This window comes from Cervus canadensis, chromosome 11, assembly GCF_019320065.1.
Source record: "Cervus canadensis isolate Bull #8, Minnesota chromosome 11, ASM1932006v1, whole genome shotgun sequence".
Lineage (NCBI taxonomy): Eukaryota > Metazoa > Chordata > Mammalia > Artiodactyla > Cervidae > Cervus > Cervus canadensis.
Genome location: NC_057396.1, coordinates 72429141 through 72455399, shown reverse-complemented (window position 1 = coordinate 72455399; position 26259 = coordinate 72429141). Strand labels below are relative to the sequence as shown.

At 39.6% G+C, this 26259-nt stretch overlaps 2 protein-coding genes across 2 annotated transcripts; both read right to left on the bottom strand.

Moving 5' to 3' along the window:
• Positions 1 to 15619: 15619 nt before the first annotated feature.
• LOC122450545 (olfactory receptor 140-like) lies at positions 15620 to 16558 on the bottom strand. Its single transcript, XM_043482915.1, has one exon. The coding sequence runs from the start codon at positions 16556 to 16558 to the stop codon at positions 15632 to 15634; it is 927 nt and encodes a 308-aa protein (XP_043338850.1). The 3' UTR covers positions 15620 to 15631.
• An 8572-nt stretch (positions 16559 to 25130) lies between these two features.
• On the bottom strand, positions 25131 to 26048 carry LOC122450471 (olfactory receptor 4A47-like). The gene has a single exon (XM_043482849.1). The coding sequence runs from the start codon at positions 26046 to 26048 to the stop codon at positions 25131 to 25133; it is 918 nt and encodes a 305-aa protein (XP_043338784.1).
• Between the last annotated feature and the right edge of the window lie 211 nt (positions 26049 to 26259).

The window sequence follows — 26259 nt, the reverse complement described above, 5'->3', positions numbered from 1 at the left end:
CACCTGCCTGCCACTCACCTCTTGCTATGAGGCCTGGTTTCTAACAAGCCATGGATTGGGGGTTGAGGGCCTCTACTCTAGGCGATGACACAAGTTGCAATACATTTTTAAGGACTTAAATCATACATTATATATACACATATATATTTGTGTGTGTGTGTGTGTATATATACACACATATATGGCATCCCAGCTATGGCTAGTGGTAAAGAATCCACCCACCAATGCAGGCGATGTAAGAGATCTGAGTTTCATCCTTGGGTCTGGAAGATCTCCTGGAGGGAGAAATGGCAACCAGCTCCAGTATTCTTGCCTGGAAAACTGCCTGGGAGAGGAGCCTGGAAGGCTACAGTTCAGGGTAGCAGCAGAGTGGGAAACGGCTGAGCATCTGCACCTACAGTTGCATATATATATATATATATGCCACCAGGGGGTCCCCATATACATATCACAATAATGTAACTCAACTAGAAATTGAGAACAAAAACATAACATTTTCCAGCTGTTTACAATTAAGCAACAAGAGCCTAAAATTATCAGTGAACATTTTCAAAGAAATATTGTCAACAGAAAGATAATGATACATATGTAAATAATAGCTATATGAAATAAATGTATAAAAAGTGCATCTATCAAAAATACCTATGAAAATTATTTATATAAAAACTTACACATATAAATATATATAAAGAAATATATAATACAATACAATGTAACATGTATAAACAAGTGCTCGGGGCTGGTGCACTGGGATGACCCAGGGGGATGGGATGGGGAGGGAGGTGGGACGGGGGTTCGGGATGGGGAACACATGTAAATCCATGGCTGATTCATGTCAATGTATGGCAAAAACCACTACAATATTGTAAAGTGATTAGCCTCCAACTGATAAAAATAAATGGAAAAAAAAATAAAATATAAGGGCCTATTTTAAAGTAAAAAAAAGTTAATCAGATGTAGCTCAAAGAGTGCTTATAGAGAGAATTTTATAGCTTTAAATGCAGATATTAGAAAACAACAAATAAGGGGTAAAATAAGCTTCTGTCTCAAGATGCTAAAAAAGAAAATCTAATATAAACCCAGAGAACATCATAGTATAGAAAGAGCATTGAGAAGACAAACATCATTAAAAGAGTAATTGATATAAAATAAATAATCCATTTAAACCCACTTGTTCTTGATAACCAAATGATGCAGGGGCTTACAGATGGCCATATTATGGTCATAGGCCATAAGCAATAGAAGGGTGATCTCTGGTTCATCAAAAAAAAAAGTTTAAAATACTATGTCATGCAAATTTCAAAGGCTCTGATATATTCCCCAAAGGTCAAGTCTGAATTAAATCTGATTGAAACAAAAGAGGAATAAATTAGGTCTAAAAATGATAAGCTAGTAAAACAAAAAACAATACTTCATCTAATTCAGGGTCTTACTGACAGCTATGGTCATGGCAATGTGCAGGTTGTCCACCACTGTCAAAATATAGAAGAGGCAGGCAAAACTAAAAGGATTTTCTGCCCTTTTGAATTCTATGTGAGGCCCAGAAGATGAAATCAGTTACATTGTCCCTCTAGTCTGCATAGGAGCTGAGTTCACATATTAGAAGCAGTTAAGTTACAAAGCAAGGGAGAAAGGTTTTAAATGGATTATACGTTAATCTTTTTATTTTTACATTCAATTAAAACATTGTGTATGGAGTACCAATCTGTGTCCAAAGGGGCACAGACATCGTGATGACCAAGTTTAGAAAGGCCTAGTTCCCTGCCCTCAGTGATATGATACACAAAGAGGCATCAGACCATTCCAGACCAATGGAAGAAGTCTTGTGATAAAAATACGGACAATATGCTAAGGATTACAGCGTAGGAATGTATCTACGAAACTGGAACAAGGGACATCATCCCTCCAAAAGCTGTGTTTCAGTTGCCAATTAAAGGAAATGAGGTTGAACAAACACGGATGACAAGGGAATTCCATGGAAACATGCACGATTATAAAGTCATGAAGGCATAGTTATTGAAACACACTTAAATGAATTTACACGTTAGGTGTGAGTAGATCGAAATATGAATAGAAGGTCACTGCCTTGGATTGTCTCAGAACTCACTGAGAAGCCTCTTTGAGGGTCTTTAGTTTGATGATCCTCATTTCCTGACCTATAAGTACCAATGTTATGTCCCCAGCCCCGACATCTACCCTTATTTTCAATTTTTTCTATTCAGTGTATCCAGTTTTGGATACCTGCAGTTAAATAGCAATTTAGTACATATACTACAGAATTTAACATCACCCACATTATAAAAGGTTCACCCAGTCTTGTTAAATGGTATCCACTCAACGTCATTGCTCAGAGGATAAATCTCAGTGTTCACTGCCTTATTGACCTCCTCTCACTTATTCATAGCTTTAGTAAATCCCATTGTCCTTAGTTTGAAAATCCATCACAAATTCGATCATTTTCTACCACATGTCAACCCCGTTTCTTTTTTGGCCACTGCAAAAGCCTCCAGTCAAGTATGTCCTCTTCTAATCTGGCCTCTGCCAGCTTGTTATCCTGAAGCAATTCAAGTTATTCTTTCTCAGTCTTGTCCTATTGTATCCCTTCACTGCTCAAACCTCCCACAGTGAATTCCAATCATGTACCCAATTTAATGTGTCACTTTTTCTATTTACTGTAACAAAAATGGGAATCTCTATTTTTTATTTGAATAATCTGAGGCTTAAAGCATCCTATTAATTTTCAAAAGATTAAATATTTTAAGTGATAAAATAAGAACTGGAATCAAAGTTTATTTCAAAATAATTTAATTTCTTACATAATAAAGTTACAAAATTTTGAAATCTGATTCCCAATATCAGTTGATTTTGTCAACTTTAGGAGGCTTGCTGTGATGTGATTTGGCAGAATTCATCTTTAATCTAGGATGACAAGAAAATGTGACAGACCATTATTACCTGAAGAAATATTTTATTTCATTTAGTGGTCTCTCTCTTTTCTCCCAGGAGTCTTCTGATTCTTCAGACAGCTGTTCTTTTTACACTGTCAATTATTTAAACAAAATTCAAAGTGCCCACAAAGAAACAAATGTTTATCATGTTAGGATAATTTATGAAAAAAAATCCCTGTGAATCCTATGTTTCCCTAGGAAGACAGCAAATAGCCATTTCCCAGGGAAATATATGTTAAGCAATTACTTTTCCAAGTAACTCCAAAGTAGAAAACGCCCCACTCAACAACTTAGTCCTCATCTTGTCATGTTGGTGTGGCCAGACTAGATGACTTGAGATTTTGGGAGACATTCTCACTCTTTTTTTTCCTTTTTTTCCTTTCTTTTGCACATTTCTTTAAGCCTAATGAGGGACTTCTCAAAAATGTATATCATTTCTTAAAAGAATATGCCTTTTTTTCCCAAATAGAACTGGAGATTACTTTGCATTTTATCTATCCTATCTGCACCGAAACTCCATTACTATGGCCACCTGATGCAGAGAACTGACTCATTTTAAAAGACCCTGATGCTGGGAAAGACTGAAGGCAGGAGGAGAAGGGGACTACAGAGGATGAGATGGTTGGATGGCATCACTGACTCAATGGACATGGGTTTGAGTAAACTCCGAGGGTTGGTGATGGACAGGGAGGCCTGGCGAGCTGCAGTCCATGGGGTCACAAGGAATTGGACATGACTGAGTGACTCAACTAAACTGATCTACACAGATCATTAAATCTTAGAACTGGACTGTGTCCAAGACTGATTCTTGACTCAATTCAATTCACTGGAATTTTCCAGTAAATTTTTAAAGTATGTAAAAAACCACTAGTAAACCACATCACCTTTTAGGGTCAGAAAGATGTGACAGTGATAGTAAAACAAAATGGTTTATAATTACTTTCAGACTACTGCCAGTTAAGAACAAATCAGCAGCCCAGCTGATTTGCTTCAGCAAAGCAATTTATCATGTATTTTTCTACTTGCCATAGGAAGTTTTTCTTTCTTTTTATTAATATTTTAGTACTCAATCTATTCTTCCTTGATGTTTGCTCAATATATGAAATGCATAATCAACTCAGATATAACAAATATTTATCCAATCATTAAATTGTACTTAGACTATCTATTTGACTACACAAACTATGCTATGGCTGAGGACACAGCAAATAATAAAATGGAAAGTGTATAAAAGTTTCTTCTTGTGTGGATGTTATATTCTTATAATAGATTTCACAACAAGGAAGGAGACAATAAGTAGTAAAGTAGGTGTAGTCTTTCAGTGTTTCAAGACCACAAATAGAGGACTGTACCAGATATTAGAGGGAAAATTCTACTATCAATAATATAATCAGAGATGACCTTTCCTGAAAGGTGTGTTTAAGGTAAGATCCAAAGAAGTGGATGTGGCTACCCTCAGAAGCACTGCTTCTTAAGTAAAATTAAGTAAAAATCAATTTCAGAGATGAGCTTGTCTATATGTAGAAAACACTAAATATTTGGCAGAAATTATTATTGTAATGCTGTTGTAAAAGAGTGATCAGAAAGTACATTCTTGTCTTGTTTCTGACCTTTATGGAAAAGCTTTCAGTCTTCCAATGTTAAGTATGATGTGAACTGTAGTTGTAACATTTACGGCCTTAATTGTGTTGATGTAATTTCCTTCAATACCTGACTTGTTTAGTTTTTTAAAATTATTCTTATTATGAAGGGATGTAGAATTTCCACACTATCAATGAACAACACAAAGAAGAAATTAAGAAACCAATTCCACTGACAACAGCATTAATAAGAATAAAATATTTGGATAAATTTAAGCAAGGAGGCAGAGCACTTAAGCAAGGAAAACTCCAAAATATTGCCAAAAGATACTAGAGAAGACACATATAAATGGAAATACATTCATAAGCTAGAATTTTTAATATTACTAAGACAAAATTAAAAGATACTTGCTTCTTGGAAGAAAAGCTAGGACAAACCTAGACAGCGTATTAAAAAATTGAGACATCACTTTGCCAACAAAGATCTATATGGTCAATGTGAGGCGAGAGTAGGCCTTCCTACTTGGTAAGATTATCAGGCCACCTGGATATAACCAATTAGCTTTCGCTTAACACTGACCGCTGTTTGCCAATTAGGACCAATTAGCTTTCACTTAATAGTGACTGCTGTTTGCCAATTAGGAAATTAGGAACGGGGCAGAAACCCCCAGGAAAGCCCCGCACGCGCGGAAGTTTTGACCAATGAAATTGCTTTGCAAACGTGTAACCAATCCGCTTCTCACCCTATAAATTTGTGTAACAGCTTGGGCTCGGGGCTCTCTGACCCTCACCACTGCGTTGGTTGCAACAGAGAGTCCTGGCTCGAGTCAGTAATAAACTTCCCTTTCTGCGAGATGCATTGTCTTGGAGGCCTTCTCTATTCCCGCTCGGGGATTCGGACATCAGGCATAACATTTGGGGGCTTGTCCGGGATCCCTTTACTGGGGGAAGAGAACACTTCCAGGACAGAGGGGAAGGATAGATAATAGCACCAGTGCTCAGGAAAACTTAGGGGGCCCGAAAACCCAGCGCTGTGTTGTCAGCTGTCCGTGTGTTTGTCTTTGGCTCTCCGTGTTTGTGTGTGTGCCGGCGTTGTCTCAGGCAGGACAGGAGAAGTCCAGTGTAAATCCAGGGCCCTGCTGTGAAGCAGGAAGGTGTCTGGAGCAGGAAGTCCAGTGTAAATCTGGGGCCCTGCTGTGAAGCAGGAAGGTATCTGGCACAGGAGAAAGCTTTCTATCTGGTGAGAAAACTCAGGGGGCCTGAAAACCCAGCGCTGTGTTGTCGGCTGACGTTTGTCTGTCCGTATGTTTGTCTTCTGCTCTCCGTGTTTGTCAGTGTTTGTGTGTGTGCTGGCATTGTCTCTGGTCTCGTTCCTACTCTTTTCAGGAGTTTCAGTGAACAGGCGAATGGTTGTGGGGGCAAATGATGAGTCCCAGCCAGGGCTACACTCTGGCGGACTCTGAAGGCCCTACAATAAGTGAGCCTCCACTCACAACCCCACCTGGGACGATTGTCAGCAGCTGTTGCAGGTGCTCTTAATGGGAGCGAATTCTGGCAGAAGCGCGGAAACAGGTCCTAGGGGCCGACGGGAGGCCAACCGCCTAGCCTCATCTCATGGACAAGGGATTTCCTCTGTTGCGGCCTAACTGGGATTTTGAGCTAGCAGAAGGTAGGGAGCGTCTCCGAGTGTACCGCCAGACTCTGATGACTGGCCTGCGGGCCACAGCAAGAAAGCCAAGAAATTTGGCAAAGGTAAATTTAGTAAGGCAAGAGCCCACTGAGAGCCCGGCAGCCTTCCTAGAGAGGCTAATGGAAGCTTTCAGGCAATATACACCTGTGGACTCCCAGGCTGAGGAGTCACGCACTGCAGTTCTGTTAGCATTTGTAAATCAGGCAGCCCCAGATATTAGGAAGAAATTACAAAAGATAGAGGGATTGGGAGAACAGATGATACAGGATTTACTGAAAGCAGCTGAAAAGGTATTTAATAATAGGGAGACCCCAGAAGAAAGGGAAGAACGAATTCGACGGGAGGAAAGGGAATTAGCTGAGAAGATCAGGAAGGATAGAACTAGGGAAAACCGGAAGAACCAGAGGGAGCTAGCCCAGATTCTTTTTGTGGGGATAAAAGCCAGAACAGAATTGAGGGAACCTCGAGACCCCTGGACGAGAGAAAAACAGAAACCAAAAAGGCAGGCCCTAAAGAAAGATCAGTGCGCCTACTGCAGAGAACAGGGGCACTGGAAAAACGAGTGCCCTAAGAGGGACCTGAGGAGAGGAACAACCCAGAGAGAGAGAATCTCCCCTGGAACTCGAGTTCTATATGCAGGGGAAGACAGTGACTAGGGGAGTCAACTCGGCACCCCTCCCCGAGTCCTGGGTCCATGTTGGATAATTGCAGTCATGAGGAACTGGAAAATTCTGCTGACCAGAGCCCAAGACCCCTCGCCAGGTGAGAGAGTTTCCGGGGACTGTTGGATATTGCAGACTGTGGATCATGGGGTTTGCTGAGAAGGCCTGGCCCTTGTATGAGGGAAGTAAAGAGACCCCAAACTGGACTTGGACCGAGCTTTCCAGACACTCAGACGGGCCCTACTAGAAGCCCCAGCCCTTGCCCTGCCTAACCCAAATAAGCCATTCCAGCTGTTTGTAGCTCCATGATTGCAGCGAGATACTGGCTGAGGCCCTGGCGGCACAAAAAGACTTAACTGATGTACCCCTAGACAAAAAGATGGGCAAAGGAAAGCTGGAGCCACCACGGTAGAAGAGTACAGTTGTGAATATGGCTCCGCGAAATTTTATGCACTGTGTGGCTTTGGTGGGGTCTTAAGTTGTGGTCCGTATGCAGGTGGACCCACAGAAGTACACTCAAAGAGGATGGTTTCCGTGGTTTGGCCAAAGGATGGGCCCCGACCCTCATTGGCTACTCCCTGCAGGGGCTCTGCAAGTTTGGCTTTTATGAAGTATACCATGATGAAGTTTGCCTGCTTTGAACGTACTGTTGCTGATTCCGTGGTGTCTGTGTTGAATAAAGAGAAGGGTAGCAGTGCCTCTCAGGTCCTCAAGAGACTTGGATTTAGAGGTGCATGGAAGGGACTCTTTGCCCGTATCATCGTGATCGGCACTCTGACTGCACTACAGTGGTTTATCTATGATTTTGTGAAGGTCTACTTCAGGCTCCCTCGCCCTCCTCCCCCTGAGATGCCAGAGTCTTTGAAGAAGAAGCTTGGGTACACTCAGTAGATAAATGAAAGCAAATATGGACTGAATCTGTGTGTTGATCAGTGTTTGAGAAAAATGCAACTGGACGAGAGATAATCCAGGCTTGCAAAGCGTGCCAGCTGATGAGGACAAGGAAAAAGCAGCACACGGGAACGAGGTACCAAGGGGAAGAGCCAGGGCAACACTGGGAGATAGATTTCACTGAGGTAAGGCCAGGCAAGTACGGGTATCGCTATATGTTGGTTCTGGTAGATACCTTCTCGGGGTGAGTGGAAGCCTTCCCCACTAAGGGAGATCTTAGAGGAGATAGTGCCTAGGTATGGGCTGCCAGTGACTATGGACTCTGATAATGGACCTACCTTTGTGAGCCAGATTGTACAAGGGCTGGCCCAAGCTCTGGGGATGAAATGGAAATTACATTGTGAATATAATCCCCAGAGCTCAGGACAGGTTGAGAGAACAAAGTTGGCAATAGAGACTGGCGGGGACTGGGTGACCCTCCTTCCCTTCGCACTCTTTCGGGCATGTACCACCCCTTATAAGAGATTCTGTATGGAAGACCCCCTCCTGTGTGTATTAGAACCTAGATGGAAAGGCCCTTATGTTGTTCTCCTTACCAGTCCTACTGCTGTCAAGGTCGACGGGATTGGACCCTGGGTTCACTGCAATCACGTGCGGCAAGCCACACCGGAAGAACAGGAGCAGAATGGAAGGTGAGTCCTCACCCGTCAAATCCTTTGACTCATCCAACGGGAGGTCTCCTAATTCTCCTGCTGATTATTGCAGGAGCTGAAGCTGCGTAACCTCTTGTGATGGGCCCCGGGAATGGGACGTAGGAAACAGAGATTTGGTAGCCCTGAGTGTGGCACAATCCGCAGAGCCAAGTACCTCAGATATGGGGGCAATTTAACCAAGCTTCACTATCTCTGCAAGGCCAAGGGCTTTCCTCCCTACGAGCCGCTGTAGATGCAATCAGTCACTTAGAGGAGTCTTTGACTTCCTTGTCTGAGGTGGTAGAATCTATGGCAAAAGTGAGAGAGGGACTGGCACAATGAAAGAGAGAACGGGAAGCCCAGCAGAGATGGTTTGAGTCTTGGTTTCAACACTCCCCCTGGCTGACTACCTTAATTTCCACCCTCCTGGGTCCACTTAGTGTCAGTGGCCCAGGATAGAAAAGAGGAAGATTCCTCACTTGAACAACAGACAGGGGGGAATGTGAGGCGAGAGTAGGCCTTCCTACCTGGTAAGATTATCAGGCCACCTGGATACAACCAATTAGCTTTCGCTTAACACTGACCGCTGTTTGCCAATTAGGACCAATTAGCTTTCACTTAATACTGACCGCTGTTTGCCAATTAGGAAATTAGGAACGGGGCAGAAATCCCCAGAAAAGTCCTGCGCACGCAGAAGTTTTGACCAATGAAATTGCTTTGCAAACGTGTAACCAATCCGCTTCTCACCCTATAAATTTGTGTAACAGCTTGGGCTCGGGGCTCTCTGACCCTCACCACTGTGTTGGTTGCAGCAGAGAGTCCTGGCTTGAATCAGTAATAAACTTCCCTTTCTGCGAGTTGCATTGTCTTGGAGGCCTTCTCTATTCCCGCTCGGGGATTCAGACATCGGCCATAACAGTCCAAGCTATGTTTTTTCCAGTAGTCATATACAGTTGTGAAAGATGGACCGTAAAGAAGGCTGTGCACCGAACAACTGATGCTTTTGAACTGTGGTGTTGCAGATGACTCTTGAGAGTCCCTTGGACTGCAAGGACATTAAACCAGTCAATCCTAAAGGGAATCAATCCTGAATATTCATTGAAAGGACTGATGCTGAAGCTGAACCTCCAATACTTTGGCCAACTGATGCAAAGAGCCAAGTCATCAGAAAAGACCCTGATGCCGGGAAAGATTGAGGGCAGGAGGAGCAGGTGGTGACTGAGGATGAGATGGTTAGGTAAAATCACTGACTCAATGGACATAAGTTTGAGCAAACTCCGGGAGACAGTAATTGACAGAAGAGCCTGGCATGCTTTAGTCCATGGGTTTGCAGAATCAGACAAGACTTAACAACTGAACAACAAAAATTAAGATACCAAGATGACCTAAAGTGATCTACAAATTCAATGTTATTTCTACGAAAACCTCAAAAAAATTTTGCATAAATAGAAAAAGCCATCTTAAAATTCATATGAAATCTCAAGTGATTCCAAGTAGAAAGAACAATCATACTTCTTATTTTTAAAACATACAATAAAGTTAAGGCTATCCCTGGCATACAGACATACGTACATGGTGAGGCAGTCATGATTGGCAGAGCAGAAAGATCCTGAAATCATGCCCTCTTAAGGAAAGACCAAAATTATGACTATCTAGGAGCCACTGCCGATGGGAATAACCTGACTAGCAGATCCTCTGTTATTAAAATACATAGAGTAAAAAAATAAAATAAACTACACAGAGTAGGAACCGTGGCAGGACAGAGAGCAGGGAGTGATACAGGGCAGAGTCCAGTCCCACACCTCAGGTTGGCAATAAACCTAGGGCGATAATCCAGTTGCAGACATTTTCCCAAAGGAGGAGATTGTTCTGAACCCCACACAGTACTATTTAGCCCAGTACTCCTACACTGGGAAGTGATCTCCCCTAAAATATACAACTTTGTAAGCCAGTGGGGATTCCTTTTCAGAGAGCCAGGGGGCTTTGGAAAATAGTGACTTCAGCCTTAAAAGTCACATCCAGTCCAGTATGAAATAGAAATCTGAAAAGAGCTTGAGTCAGATCGAATTGCTCATAATGAACAGAGCATCCCAGAAATATAAGAGAAAATTGAGCCTCACTTTGGGGACATAGACACTGGTCGCAACCATTTTGGGTAGCTATCCTGTGATAGTGACATGATGCTGGCAAGCATCATATTGAAACCCTCCCTCTAGCAATTCTGTGGTGGGTGCAAACATCACTCACCAGCCAGGTGGCACCAATGTTGAGAAGCCCCAGGACAAGTAGCTAACAGAGCAAAGACAGAGCCCCACCCATCTGCCCTTAGACCCGCTACCTCAGAACACCTTGAGTCCACACCTGACCTGGGACCCACCCACCAGGTAGCCAGCAGCAGCCCCACACCAGCCTCCTTTCCAATTTTTTGGGGGTGAAGTTTTCTATCACCTAATCTGGGGCTCTCTAACTCTTTCAAGATGATTATTACAACTGTGTCACATCGAACTACAGAATCGTTTCCATTATAAAGGATTCTAAAACGTTCCTCATTCAGAAAAATAAGGACTAAATTCTCTCTCATTGCATAGCAATTAGTACTCTCAAATTTCTTGTTTTTGATTTAGAAATGTTAGGGATTATAGCCTTCTTTCTTCTCCTAAATCCAAATGGATAAAATATCAGTTTACAACGTAGTTTGTCGATTACAACCTGATTATTAATACAGGTGAGCACACTCTGGGAAGTCCCCTGAGAATGCAGAGTTTCTCAGTTTTCCTGCATACGATCCTTACAGGTGGTGGGCCAGGCTCTGTTCTTGGATGAGCTTTACTATCATTCCAAATTTACTCCATGGTCTTACCTACTGTTCTAGATATGAGTTAAGGCAGTATTCTTCAATCGTTTTTTCCCCACTATTGCCTCTAAAAGGTGCTTTTTTGCTTTTGTAGATATTATATTCCCTTAATAACCTTCCCCTCTAAAATAATCATACCATAAATATACTATCTATTCATGTGCTTTATGTACATCTATGTGTTATATATATATATATATACATATATATATAGTAAAAAAATGATCATCCCCTAAGAAACTACTTTTTTCTCATTGATAAAAGATATTATCCCCATTTCAAACACAGGTTTTTAAATAATCTACTTTAAAAAAGTAATAGCATGTGTGATTATATTTCTATCAAAGCGAAATCCTAGGTGGGATTTACACAACTACACAAATATGTGTCTAATTCTTCTCTCCTATATCACACCCTTATAAAATGCCTTTTTTTAAATTTTCACCATTACTAACAAAATTATACTTTTCATTTATTTGTTTACTTGCTTATTATCCATCTATTCCCCCACTGGAATTTTACTTCCACATAAACACAGCCTTTGTTTGTATCATTCAACGGTGTATATGGAGCTCCCATAACTCTCTGGCACATTGTATTCACAGAACATTACTTTTTCCATTAATTAAAGAAGTCAAATTTTCCCAAAGTCCTTTTTTTATCAGCAATACATGTTAACACTATGAAATCCTTTTTTTCAATAATAAATGCTAACACTACAGTATAATAATGGAAGCATTCCAGCAGAAGCAGCACCTATTTAGCTCTTCAAGGTTCTACCTCATGCCCAAACCAAGTATCAATTTCCTCAGTGACTGAGTTGCTCTACTTTCTTCTAAACATCTCTTTTACCCATGTGTCACTTCCTGTGAAATATGAAAACTGAATTTTATTTCTTGACCCAATTACATCCCTCTTTTCATAAAATCCCTGAAGGGAAACATAGTTGCAGAGAAGAGACCATCAGATGGTTTTGCTTCACACAAGATTACCCCAAAACATGCAAATAACTTAGGAAATGGAGTTCAACAGAGAGATGAAGAGAAGAAAGCCCCACCATCCAAAACAATAAATAAATAAGGGAAGAACACCTCGAAGACAAGCTTCACATGTGACCACGGGCACAGATTAGCACTGTGGGTATCCCCATTTGCGGAAAGTTCACCTTAGCCACGTGGCTTTTATGAAGGCCGACATTAGTACTTATTTTCACTAATTTTTTTTTTTAATCAAAGGGGATTTTTCATTTTACTTAAAAAAAATCATATTAATATTACAGAGCTATTAAAAATATTTTTTTCCACTTTCTAATAGAAGAACAGTTAATTTAACTGTTAATTTTAATTAACAACATTGTGTTAGATTCAATTGCTGAACAAAGTGATTCAGATATATATATATATACATGCATTTTTTCAGATTCCTTTCCATTGCAAGTAAACTTTGCCATAATAATGTTTGTCTTTTGTAATAGTGAAGTGGCATAACTTGAACTTTCATGAAACTAATAAGCTTTTACTGCTGAAATACACTGCTACATGTGAGACAAGTCTGCAACATATTTGACACATCTTCATTTTTTATATTATTATTTTAATTAATTTATTTATTTGAATTGGAGGCTAATTACTTTACAATATTGTAGTGGCTTTTGCCATACATTGACATGAATCAGCCATGGGTGTACATGTGTTCCGCATCCTGAACCCCCCTCCCACCTCCCTCCCCATCCCATCCCTCAGGGTCATCCCAGTGCACCAGCCCCGCGTACTTGTCTCATGCATCCAGTCTGGACTGGCGATCTGTTTCACTTTTGATAATATACATGTTTCAATGCTATTCTCTCAGATCATCCCACCCTCGCTTTCTCCCACAGAGTCCAAAAAACTGTTCTATACATCTGTGTCTCTTTTACTGTCTCGCATATAGCGTCATCATTACCATCTTTCTAAATTCCATATATATGTGTTAGTATACTGTATTGGTGTTTTTCTTTCTAACTTCACTCTGTATAATAGGCTCCAGTTTCATCCACCTCATTAGAACTGATTCAAATGCATTCTTTTTAATGGCCGAGTAATATTCCATTGTGTATATGTACCACTGCTTTCTTACCCATTTGTCTGATGATGGGCATCTAGGTTGCTTCCATGTCCTGGCTATTATAAACAGTGCTGCGATGAACATTGGGGTGCACGTGTCTTTTTCAGATCTGGTTTCCTCAGTGTGTATGCCCGGAAGTGGGATTGCTGGGTCATATGGCAGTTCTGTTTCCAGTTTTTTAAGGAATCTCCACACTGTTCTCCATAGTGGCTGTGCTAGTTTGCATTCCCACCAACAGTGTAAGAGGATTCCCTTTTCTCCACACCCTCCCCAGCATTTATTGCTTGTAGACTTTTGGATAGCAGCCATTCTGACTTGTGTGAAATGGTACCTCATTGTGGTTTTGATTTGCATTTCTCTGATAATGAGTGATGTTGAGCATCTTTTCATGTGTTTGTTAGCCATCTGTATGTCTTCTTTGGAGAAATGTCTGTTTAGTTCTTTGGCCCATTTTTTTATTCAGTTGCTTATTTTTCTGGAATTAAGCTGCAGGAGCTGCTTGTGTATATTTCTGAGATTAATTCCTTGTTGCTTCGTTTGCTATTATTTTCTCCCATTCTGAAGGCTTTTCATCTTGCTCATAGTTTCCTTCATTATGCAAGAACATTTAAGTTTCATTAGGTCCCATTTGTTTATTTTTGCTATTATTTCCAATATTCTGGGAGGTGGGCCATAGAGGATCCTGCTGTGATTTATGTCAGGGAGTGTTTTGCCTATGTTTTCCTCTAGGAGTTTTATAGTTTCTGGTCTTACATTTAGATCTTTAATCCATTTTGAGTTTATTTTTGTATTTGACACCATCTTCTTAAAGGACAAAGTGGATCATTAAGACTGCAGATAAATTTATCTATACACCTGGTGTGCTGCAATCCATGGGGTCATACAGGCAGACACAACTGAGTGACTGAACTGAACTGAACCGATACACCTACACACACCACAGGCAACCCTGTCTCATTTGAAAGCAGTAAGACTGGGTTTTAAAGACCTGGATTGGAAGCTTGTAGCTGAAACTTTTGAAAGGATGATACATCCTAGTGTAATAGTTCCTAACACACTAATGGAGGAAGGGCATGTGAGGCGAGACAAGTAAATTAGTAAACCTCTCTTGGCTTCAATTTGCTTCTGTAAAATGGGCAGAATAGGGCTTCCAGGTGGCTCCGTGGTAAAGAATTGGCTTGTCAATGCAGGGGATGCAGGTTCAATTTCTGGGTCAGGAAGATCCCTTGGAGAAGGGAATGGCTACCCACTCCAGTATTCTTGCCTGGGAAATTCCACGGACAGAGAAGCCTGGTGGGCTGCAGTCCATGGGGTTGCAAAAGAGCTGGACATGATTTAATAACTAAACAACAGCAACCAAATGGGGTTAATGATAATGGAACCACCAGCTTAGTACATGACGAAATCAGCTGAAACAAAGATGCTTGACAGATAATATTAATAAAAGCTTCAAGTAATGTAAATATATGTATCAGATGTATAGATCTAGAGCTTTGGGATCTACCCATATGATTTTCTATTGAAATTTAATAAAAGATGCTTACCCTTCTAGTTTCAAATGGCTCCTCAAGTCTTGAGACATAAAAAGAAACCTTTCCTTCATGTTCAAGAAAAGCTATGAGTCATGAAGATACTTTATAAAATAAGAGCAAATAAAGAATAATTTCAAAGTTTCTGGCTTAATTTTTGTGCCAAAAAAAGAAATAGTTTGTGAGTTATCATTATCTCTTTTTCTAGGTGTTTCCTCTTGCTGATTTTGGAAAATTAATAGAAAATTCAACCCTGATTCTTAAACTTCCCCAACTCTCCCTGCCACACATGTATCTAAGTATATCTGTTCCTTACTGGCTGGACCACAGGTTATGCAAAAATAAGGTTTCTGACATGAAGGTCATATGAAAAAATCAATTTCATCCAAGTAACTTATCTGAATAATCTTTAAAAATTAATAATAAGACACTGGAAGAATATACTCTACAATAAATAAACTAGGGGCTTAATGTTGATATTCTTCCCATTGGCTATTCTGAAACTTGAGTATGAATATACAAGTCTTGCAAAGTATTTTAAAAAGTTGTCAAAATGCCTATTTTCTAGGCCGTTTTTGTCAATAATCTGCAAAATTTGCTAATTTACTTTCACAATTTGCAGCATGTATAATCCTTCCTATATATATTTATAAATCATCACTTTCTTGGTATCATGAACAGCCTAAGTTACTCTCTTCTTCATCAGACTCCTCATGGCATTTTTCACCTCTGTGTTTCTCACTGTGTAAATAATAGGGTTTAACATGGGTGTGAGGATTGCAAAGAACATAGCCACCCACTTGTCCACAGGGTAAGTGGCCACAGGACGCATGTAGGTGAACACACAAGGCACAAAAAAGAGCACCACTACTGTAAAGTGGGCGCCACATGTAGAGAGGGCTCTGCGCCGTCCTTCAGAGCCATGGGATTTCAGGGAGCTCAGGACGGCTATGTAGGAGATGAGCAGCAGGGAAAAAATGAGCAAGCACATGCCCCCACTGTTGGCTGCCACCACCACTCCCAGCCTGTAGGTGTCGCTGCAGGCAAGTTCCAACAGTGAGGAGAAATCACACCTGAAGTGGTCAATGACGTTGGGACCACAGAAGGTCAAGTCCATGGTGAAAAGAATCTGCACTGAGGCGTGCAGGATCCCCCCGATCCAGGCCACCACCACCAGGAGCCGGCAGAGCCCCTGGCGCATGACGGTCGTGTAGTGCAGAGGCTTGCAGATGGCCACGTAGCGGTCATAGGCCATGACGGTGAGGACAATGATCTCTGATGCTGCCAGGAAGTGCTCCAAAAAGATCTGAGTCAGGCATCCTCGCCAGGAGATGGTTCTCCTCTGGGACAGCAGGTCAATGATCAATTTAGGCGTGGTGACTGAGGTGAAGGAGGCATCTAATAAAGCCAAGTAAGTGAGAAAGAAGTACATGGGAGCAGAAAGTGTAGGGCTGAGGGAGACGGTGATGACAATGAGCAGATTGGACAGAACAGTGAATAAAAAAATGAACAGAAAGACAATGAAGAGTATTTTCTGCAAGTGTGGATTCTGTGTGAGTCCCAGGAGAACAAATGCAGTCACATTGTTGGGAGGCCTGAGGACTTCCATTCAGCAAGGAACGGCTTCCTGGGGCCTGACTTACCTACAAAGGAACAAAGAATCATACTCGTTAATCAACAAAGAATTGTGTTCTGACTTTTACAACAAAATAGTACAATCACTGTAACTGTGGAGTATGCCCTTGACACTTTGTCCCAGTACTTGTTTCATTTTTTTCTTATTTCCTCCATAAAGCTTTCCATCTCTTCAGATACCTAGCACCAGTCACCTGTAAACCATCTGTAGGGCAAATTTGATGTGTGATTTACTGAAAAAACTCTGGACTGTCTACTCGAGATCTGAATTCTCCTTCCTGTTCTGACCCCATTGGACTTTGCTGCATCATCTCAGTTCTTCAGGCCCTTCACTGTGTCCGTGAGATTACAAATCGTAATTCTCAGATGCATTTTATAGGCTGAGAACTGCTGTACACACATAAGAGTTATTCCCTTTTCCGTGATGGAATTTCAGTTTGACATCTCGACTCCTAACTTTGGAAAGAAAAAACATGATCAAGAAATCAGGGAGTTTAGGGAAATAGATCGAAGTCCTTGGTGAAACATCCTCTCTGGTACCTATCAGAACACATCAACTACTCAGCTGTGTTTCCTCACTGTCCCACTAGAGTGCGTGGAATAATGTCCGCAGTGCCTGAAACTGATCAGGTGATGAGTAAACGTTTGGTATTACATTGTCATTCTCCAAAAAAGTAAAGATATGCTTGCTTCACTGAAGCATAAACTCAACAGAAGTTCTGATGCCCTTGTCCTCCAGACCTGTCGATCTATAGTCTCTCTACTGTATGAGAAACTGGAAGGGAAGCTGCACTCCAGTTTAAGAGATTCTGTATCATGCATCGAACCTGAACTAAAATAAATAAACTAATTAATAAAAAAAAAAAAGAGTTTCTGAACACTCTCCAGAATAAGCATGAAAATATTTAAATGTCTCTAGAAAAGTGCATGTTATGGATCATTTTACTTTAAAGATAATTTGTGTATATGTTAATTGATTATTTTATTTTTCAAAATTCTGCTCCACATATAACTTAATATACATATTCTGCATATTCATTGCTTCAGTGTGTGTGTGTGTGTGTGTGTGTGTGTGTGTGTTAGTTGCTCAGTTGTGTCCGACTCTTTGCAACCCCACGGACTGTAACCTGCCAGACCTCAGGCTCCTCTGTCCATGATAGTCTCCAGGAAAGAATACTAAAGTGAGTCATCATCTCCTTCTCCAGGGGATCTTCCCAAACCAGGGATTGAACCCAGGTCTCCTGCATTGCAAGCAGATTCTTTACCAATTGAGCCACCAGAGAAACCCACAACTTCAGTAGTTTGGGTTAAAAAAAACCCACAACTTCAGTAGTTAAAAAAAAAAAAAGAAAAACTCAATTCATATAGGTGTTCAACACACAAAGATCTTTCAAGTAAAGGAAATACTTACTTTCAAGTTCTGTAAATAAAAATTTAATATGAAGAACAGGAATAATTTGCTAGAGAGACAGGTAATGCACCATGCATATAAGTGTATATGCACCGACTACCACAAACACATAAAATCCATTACTTGCTATTTATTCCTACAAGTTCACTCAGTCAACAAAAGTTTACTGGACATTTACTATGTATATTAATGTATGCTTATTCATACAAAGTCATAAACGGTGTTGCTATTAAATGCCCTTAGTTCCTGACCTACCATTACCAAAGAGCAGCGGCTCACCCATCCACAGCAGGAATGACCTTCCCAGTCCTTTATGTCTCTGCTCCATGCATTCTCACGCCGTCTTCTACCATCTTCCAACAGCATCCATCATTCCTGGTTACAAGACAGTGCATGACTAACAGAACAAGAAATTTGCAGTTTTAAATTTGCCAAGGAGAAGAGAAATAGATGCAATTAAATATATTTCATAAAGCATATCTTTTCAAAGATAAATGAATAAAAAACTGTATTTTTAATTATCTAAGATGAAACATTTATGCATATGTGGAAACAAAGTGCCCCGTTGTCACAGCATTTCCTCTTTCTTTAGCGGGATCCCCCAGCAGATAATGAAGAGGATAGTGTAAATAAAGTAAGAATTAAACACAGTTTATGAAAGTATTTTAGAAACAACTATAAAAAAATGTAAATTACTTTTTTTTTCATTTTTTCTTTGGCTCTGCGATACTTATTTTAGGAATAAACCCTAATGTAAAATATTTTTAAAAGAGAAAAATCACTATGTACAAATTTGTCCAATACTATTAATAAGAACTGTGGAAAATTTAGAAACAGCATGGAATGTTCAACACTGGGGAATAAGATAATTAAAATTCCTTTTAATTCTACATCTCTTTGAACAACATATAGTACATCTTTTTGAATAATATATACTTTTTAAGAGTGATGCTTTTAAAAATTGTGCAATGTCATAAAAATTCTAAAGTTGTAATATTAAGTGAAGGAAATTTTGGATGCATATTTGACTTGCAAATTTATTCTAACATATGTAATTGCAGCTAATTATATTATTAATTCAACTAATTTAAATATATGAAAGGAGAAAGTGTTAGTCACTCCATCATGTCCAACTCTTTGCAACCCCATGAACTGTAGCCTTCCAGGCTCTTCTTCCCATGGAATTCTCCAGGCAAGAATACTGGAATGGGTAGCCATTCCCTTCTGCAGGGGATGTTCCCTACTCAGGCATCGCACTCACGTCTCCTCCATTGGCAGGCAGATTCTTTACCATCTGAACACCAGGGAAGCACATTTAAGTCTATATCAATAAGAAATAAATGACCCCAAAATATCCTTAGTTCTAAATTGGTAGTACTATAGCTGAGTCTACCTTGTTATTTTATATGCTGAAGAAGGGGTTTAAATCTAAGGTAAGTTTGGATGAGGGTTGATTGTATGATTTGTAATATGTATTTAAACCTGAGAATGTATGATTATATGATTTCTAAAATAATAATCTCACCTATGAAAGTGTCTGACATACCTCCATGGCTAGGCCCCAGGCAGCTGTTAGTTGCTCAGGAAAGAGGTAAAACCCGTAAGATAAAAATGTCAACTAACTCAGCTGCAGTAAGTGTCTCTTGATTTATAAGTCGTAACTTTGTAGAAGTCCTAAAAGCACTACCATATATCCTATTTGTTGGCAAAATCTATGAAATTTCTTCGCTGTGACTAATTGGAACTCATGGGTATTTCCCTATCATTAACAGGTCTTGCCAGAAAACCAATTATTTCAAATAAGGTGACAACATCAGAGAGGAACTTTTACAGTGTTCCTCTCTAATTTTAAACTTCATCCATAAGTCAATATGAAAACAAAACATCATTTCAAAAGAGAAAAAGTTGATCACTTATAGACTTGGATTGTGTGTGTGTGTGTGTGTGTGTGTTCAGTGGTGTCCAAGTCTTTGTGATCCCCATGGACTATAGCCTGCCAGGGACCAAAACTGTATCGCTTGCATCTCCTTCATTGTCAGGCAAATTCTTTACTACGGGGTCACCTGGGAAGCCATAAACTGGATATTTGATAATAAATGAGCTTAAATGTGGAGTCTGAATATTTGATACCATATAAATTAAACACTTAGATGTGTGTTTTATTTTTAATTTTTATTTTGATATTTTATTTTTAATTGATCTACTGTCATGTTAATCACAATTTATAAATATTGTTTCCATATGTATGTTAAGTGATAATTATGAACCTCTTTGTAATATTAGCACTTCATAATAGAAAAAGTTTATAATACTTCCTCAAAATGTTTATTGTGCCAATTCTGTAATTAGATTAACATGTTTATGATGACAGTAATTCCATTCTTCAGTTATATTAAAAAATGGTAAAATGCATTTTACATTTAAATTTAGTCCTATAATATCTTTATGGAATATTAAAAATGAGCAATGACATACACAGTTTATAACAAGGAAGCATGAAAAAGTGAATAGGGACACCATTTACCAAGGGAAGGTGAAGAATCACATCATTAAATCCTGGGTCAGGACTTTTGTCTTTAAATTATGTTTTACAACTAAACAGGCATGACATGTTTATGCTACCACCAACTTTAAGCCTCTTTGCAATTATCTATGAAAAGAAATAAATACCGAAGTTTGAAATTATTTTGTAAGTACATTGAATTCAATTCAACTGAATTCAATGTATTGATATTCCTATATAGTTAGCTACACTTACTCAAAACATTCAAATATGCTTTCCTTAAAAAGAAACATAAATTGGACATAACTGTGGATGGGTTCTGGAGAATATAATCACTGTGAGCAGCATGCATCATGAAGGAAAAGTGATTATGAGAACTGAGACCATGTGACTAAATCTATTAATAGTTTGGCTGGATATTTTATTATTATGGTTCTGCAATAATATTTGTGAAGGCAGATGCCAAAAACAGTTTGAATGAGGATTTGAACCTATTTAAAGAACCATGATAAATATGGATTTTGCTGAAATATTATGAAAGTATCTTGAACTCTTCTTTTAGCTCTGAAATTAAAGCGTGAGATTAGAGAATTAGCATGTACTGAAAAAGTCATCATTCTCAACCTCATAAGAGACTGAAATCTACTCACTATGGTCCATTAAGGGGTCACCCAGTTTCCACTTAAATAGCTAACATACTGGGCAAAGAGATTGCCTTAGAACCCCTATGTCTGTTTAGCCCAGCTCCAAAAGCCCTAGAGAAGCATAAAAGGGAAAGAGAGAGGAAAGTGAAAGTGCTAGACACTCAGGCATGTCTGATCCTTTACAGTCCCATGAACTGTAGTCCCCAGGCTGCTCTATTTATGGAATTCTCCAGGCAAAAATACTGAAGTGGGTTACCATTCCCTTTTCCAGGGGATTTTCCTGACCCAGGGATCAAACTCAGGTCTCCCACACTGCAAGCAGACTCTTTACCATCTGAGTCACGTGGAATAAGGTCTAAATCAGTGACGATTGCCCATGAAAATAATTTTTCAAAAGAAGAGTTTTTGGAGCTATACCAGAAAAGTTTGTCTCCAGAATACAAATCCAAAAACAGTGGTTTAAAACCCTGGAGAGACAGCAACACAGATTCTCAAACTTGAAGGGTAAACTAGAATGAAAACAAAAAATGTTATGTATGGATCAAATCATAGTTCATCAGAAAATAGTTGAGGTATGTTTTGATGTTTGATAGTTTCAGGGACTAATTTTACAAAACCCAATACCTGCCAGAATAATCTTATGGGCAACGTCATGCATTTCAGTAGATAGAGAAACATGTTCTCAAAACGCTGAAGCACTCACGACAGAGCTCACGTTGTACTGTTGTTTGGTGGTCACTAAGTCGTGTCCGACTCTTTGTGACCCCATGCTGTCAGCCCAAACCGAAATCCTTTGATCCCAGAAGGGCATCTAGGTTGTTTACCAGAAGTTGAAAAGTTCTGGGCTGTGGTTTCATAAATCTTTCAAAGTTTCTTCAAATTGAAGTAGAAGCAAATATGACAATATGCAAATATGACAATATTTGCTGAGCACCGAAGAATTGATGCTTTTGAACTGTGGTGTTGGAGAGGACTCTTGAGAGTCCCTCAGACTGCAAGGAGATCCAACCAGTCCACCCTAAAGGAGATCAGTCCTGGGTGTTCACTGGAAGGACTGATGCTGAAGCTGAAACTCCAGTACTTTGGGCACCTGACGCGAAGCCAAAGAGCTGACTCATTGGAAAAGACCCAGATGCTGGGAAAGATTGAGGGCAGGAGGAGAAGGGGAGGACAGAGGATGAGGTGGTTGGATGGTATCACCAACTCGATGGACATGAGTTTGGGTAAACTCCGGGAGTTGGTGACGGACAGGGAGGCCTGGCGTGCTGCAGTTCATGGGGTCGCAAAGAGTCGGACACGACTGAGCGACTGAACCGAACTGAACTGAACTGAATGTCATTTTTTAGCTCTCATCCTCCAGCCCTTGGCAATCAACATTCTTCTCTCTGCATCTGAGTTTGTTTTTGTTTTCTTTTTTTAGTTTCACATATAAGTGAGATCATAGAGTATTTGTTTTTCTATTTCTGCTTATTTCACTTGGCATAGTGCCATTAAAGTTACTTTACGTTTTCACAAATTTCAGAATTCCCTTCTTTTATATTGCTAAATGAAAGTCTTTTTATATATATATATGTGTGTGTATATATATATATACACACACATGTATATATATCATATTTCTTTTATCCATTCTTTTTTTTTTGAGGGATGGCAAGAATATTGGAGTGAGTTTCCATTCCCTTCTCCAGGAAAAGCTTCCCAACTCAGAGACCGAACCCGGGTGTCCCGCATTGTAGGCAGACACTTTACCATCTGAGCCACCGGGGAAGTCTATATATAAATATATATATATATTTATGTCTCATATTTCTTTTATCCGTTCATCTTTCAATGCTCACTTAGTTGTCTCCAGATCTTGGCTATTGTGAATAATGCTGCAATGAACATGGGAGTAGAGATGACCTTTCAGATTCCTGATTTCATATTCTTGAATATATACTCAAAAGCACGATTGCATAATACAATGGTTTTGTTTTTAATTGCCTGAAAAACCTCCCTAATGTTCACTGTAGTGACTGAAAAAATTATATTCCCATTAATAGTATAGTTCCATTTTTCTCTACATCCTCACCAAACATTTTTGTCTCATATAGATCTCATATGGCCATCCTAACAGATGAAAGGCGATCTCCTTTTGTGTTATGAGTGGCATGTCTCTGGTGATTAGTGATGTTGAGCACCTTCTCATGTTCCTGTGACCATTCTTATATTTTCATTGGAGAAATATCTACTCAGTTCCCTTCCCATTTATTTTTTTTATTTTTTTCCATTTATTTTTATTAGTAGGAGGCTAATTACTTTACAATATTGTAGTGGGTTTTGTCATACATTGACATGAATCAGCCATGAAGTTACATGTGTTCCCCATCCCGATCCCCTCTCCCACCGCCCTCCCCAACCCATCCTTCTGGGTCTTCCCAGTGCACCAGCCCCGAGCACTTGTCTCATGCATCCAACCTGGGCTGGTAATCTGTTTCACCCTTGATAATATACATGTTTCGATGCTGTTCTCTCAAAACATCCCACCCCGGTTCAATTTCTGGGTCAGGAAGATCCCCTGGAGAAGGGTTAAGCTTCCCACTCCAGTATTCTTGGGCTTCCCTTGTGACTCAGCTGGTAAAGAATCCACCTGCAATCCAGGAGACCTGGGTTCGATCCCAGGGTCAGGAAGATCCCCTGGAGAAGGGAAAGCCTAAGCATATTCAGCATTGACATGCTAAACATGTTTTTATGGAAATTTTCAAACTTTACAAAATGGCCCTAAAGTTCAGAGGATAAGGGAAATGTGAGAGAGGAGATGGAGAAGAGGAGAAGGTGCCCCAGAACGGAACATCTTAGATGATGCAAAACATCACCTACTAAGTAGAAACTTCTCAAGCTATGTGAAACAAATCATTATGTTGACAGACTATTTTACCTCTTTAGGGAAAATAGACTTATGTCTTTGCCCATGACAAATGAAAGTAAATTCTAGATGGATTAAAATATAAAGTGTTTTTGGACTTTCCTGGTGGCTCAGCTGGTAAAGAATCTGTCTGCAATGCGGGAAAGATCTGGGTTCAATTCCTGAGTTGGGAAGATCTGCTGGAGAAGGGAACAGCTACCCACTCCAGTATTCTGGCCTGGAGAATTCTGTGGGCTACATTCCACGGGGTCACAAAGAGTCAGACATGACTTTCACTTTCATAATGTGTTTTTAAAAGTTATTTTCAAAAAAGTGGTTAAAGTGTATGAAATCACTTGAAGGAAATGGAATTTTTCAAAAGTAATATGGTAATAGAAATGTAAAAGCAAAAAATATTAAAATAGCACATTTATTTTAAAATACTCATAACAGTTGGAAAATTAAGATTTGGTTTTATTCTACATAAAATTTCATTCCTTTAGATTATTTTTATAAACATGGCCTTGTTATTAAATTTAAATCTTTGAAACATTCTTCTTCAATCCTAAGATGTTAAGCAGCAGAAACAAAGTGATGTATAAATAATCTTGCAGATAGAATAATTGTATCTATACTTCAAATATTAATAAGTATGTGTATGGAGGAATTTATATTTTTAATTATTTTTTCTGAAATCTGTAATGTAATAGACCCTATTAATTCTGAAAAATATTGCATTATTTTAGAGAGAAATATGGTAAAATCTTCCCCTAATCTAATAAATTAACAGTGTTAACTATATAGCTTAACTCATCACATAGAACATAAATCTATAGTCTCAAAGAAACATTTTTTACCCCAAAACTATATGTACTTCCCCCAAGAAATCATGGAAATCATAAAAATGCATTTCAAACAAATATGTATTTTGAACTAGGAAATTTTGAAAATATTAAAGTATATTTTGATCATTCAAATTAAAGATGTTTTCCATCATACCCAAGTTATTTAGCCTGAGAAGATACTACAGTTAAAAAATCACACATTGGTTTCCTGAGAAGAGCAATTTTTCATTGAAAATAGGTGACATATTTCCCTACGGCCTCATTTTCGTCTTCTGTTCCAGAGCTTTTTCATGGCATTTTGCATCTCTCCATTTCTCAGCGTATAGATCAGAGGGTTCAACATAGGGGTGACGATGGTGTAAAACACTGCCAAGGATTTGTCAATGGGTAAAGTGGAAGGAGGTCTCACATACAGAAAAATACAGGGCACGAAGAAGAGGACCACCACAGTGATGTGGGAGCCACAGGTGGACAAGGCTTTGCGCCTCCCTTCCTGACTGAGATCCTTCAGGGAGCGCAGGATGACCCCATAGGAGATGAGTAAGAGTGTGAAGAGGACCACGCAGATGGCCCCATCATTAGCCAGCACCGTGAAGCCAATAACACGGACGTCAGTGCAGGCCAGTTTTAACAAGGGGTACATGTCACATCCGAAGTGGTCAATGACATTGGGACCACAGAAGGGGAGACTGTAAACAAAGAGAATATGAAGGATAGCATGTAAAAACCCACCAGTCCAGGCTAACAGCAGTAACAGAACACATACCCGTTGATTCATTACTGTCATATAATACAAAGGTTTGCAGATGGCCACGTAGCGGTCATAGGCCATGACCACCAGGAGTAAAATCTCAGCACCACCAAATAAATGCTCTGTAAAAAGTTGGATCATGCATGCTTGGAATGAAATGATTTTTTTCGCACAGAATAAGTCTATAATCATATTTGGGGTGACTGTAGTAGAATAAACAGCATCCATAAATGATAAGTTGCCAAGAAAGAAGTACATAGGGATGTCAAGCATTGGGCTGGACACCACAGTCAGGACAATGAGGAGATTGCCCACCATGGTCACGATGTAGATGAGCAAGAAGATGACAAATAATATCTTCTGACCCTGGGGGCTCTGAGTGAGCCCCAAGAGGACAAACTCAGTTACATTGTTCCTTTGTTCCATAGGTCTTTCTGCATCTTTTATTTCAGAGTGCAGGACAACATTTCCTATCAATATAATTCTTATGACTGACTTCCTGACGTGTCATGATAATTTGTTCATTCATTCAACAAATGAGCAGTATGGTTCTTATACTTTCAGATATTATTAATAAGATCAAGGCTTATTAAAACATCATCATTAATCTCAATCTTGCACACCAATTGAGAGGCAA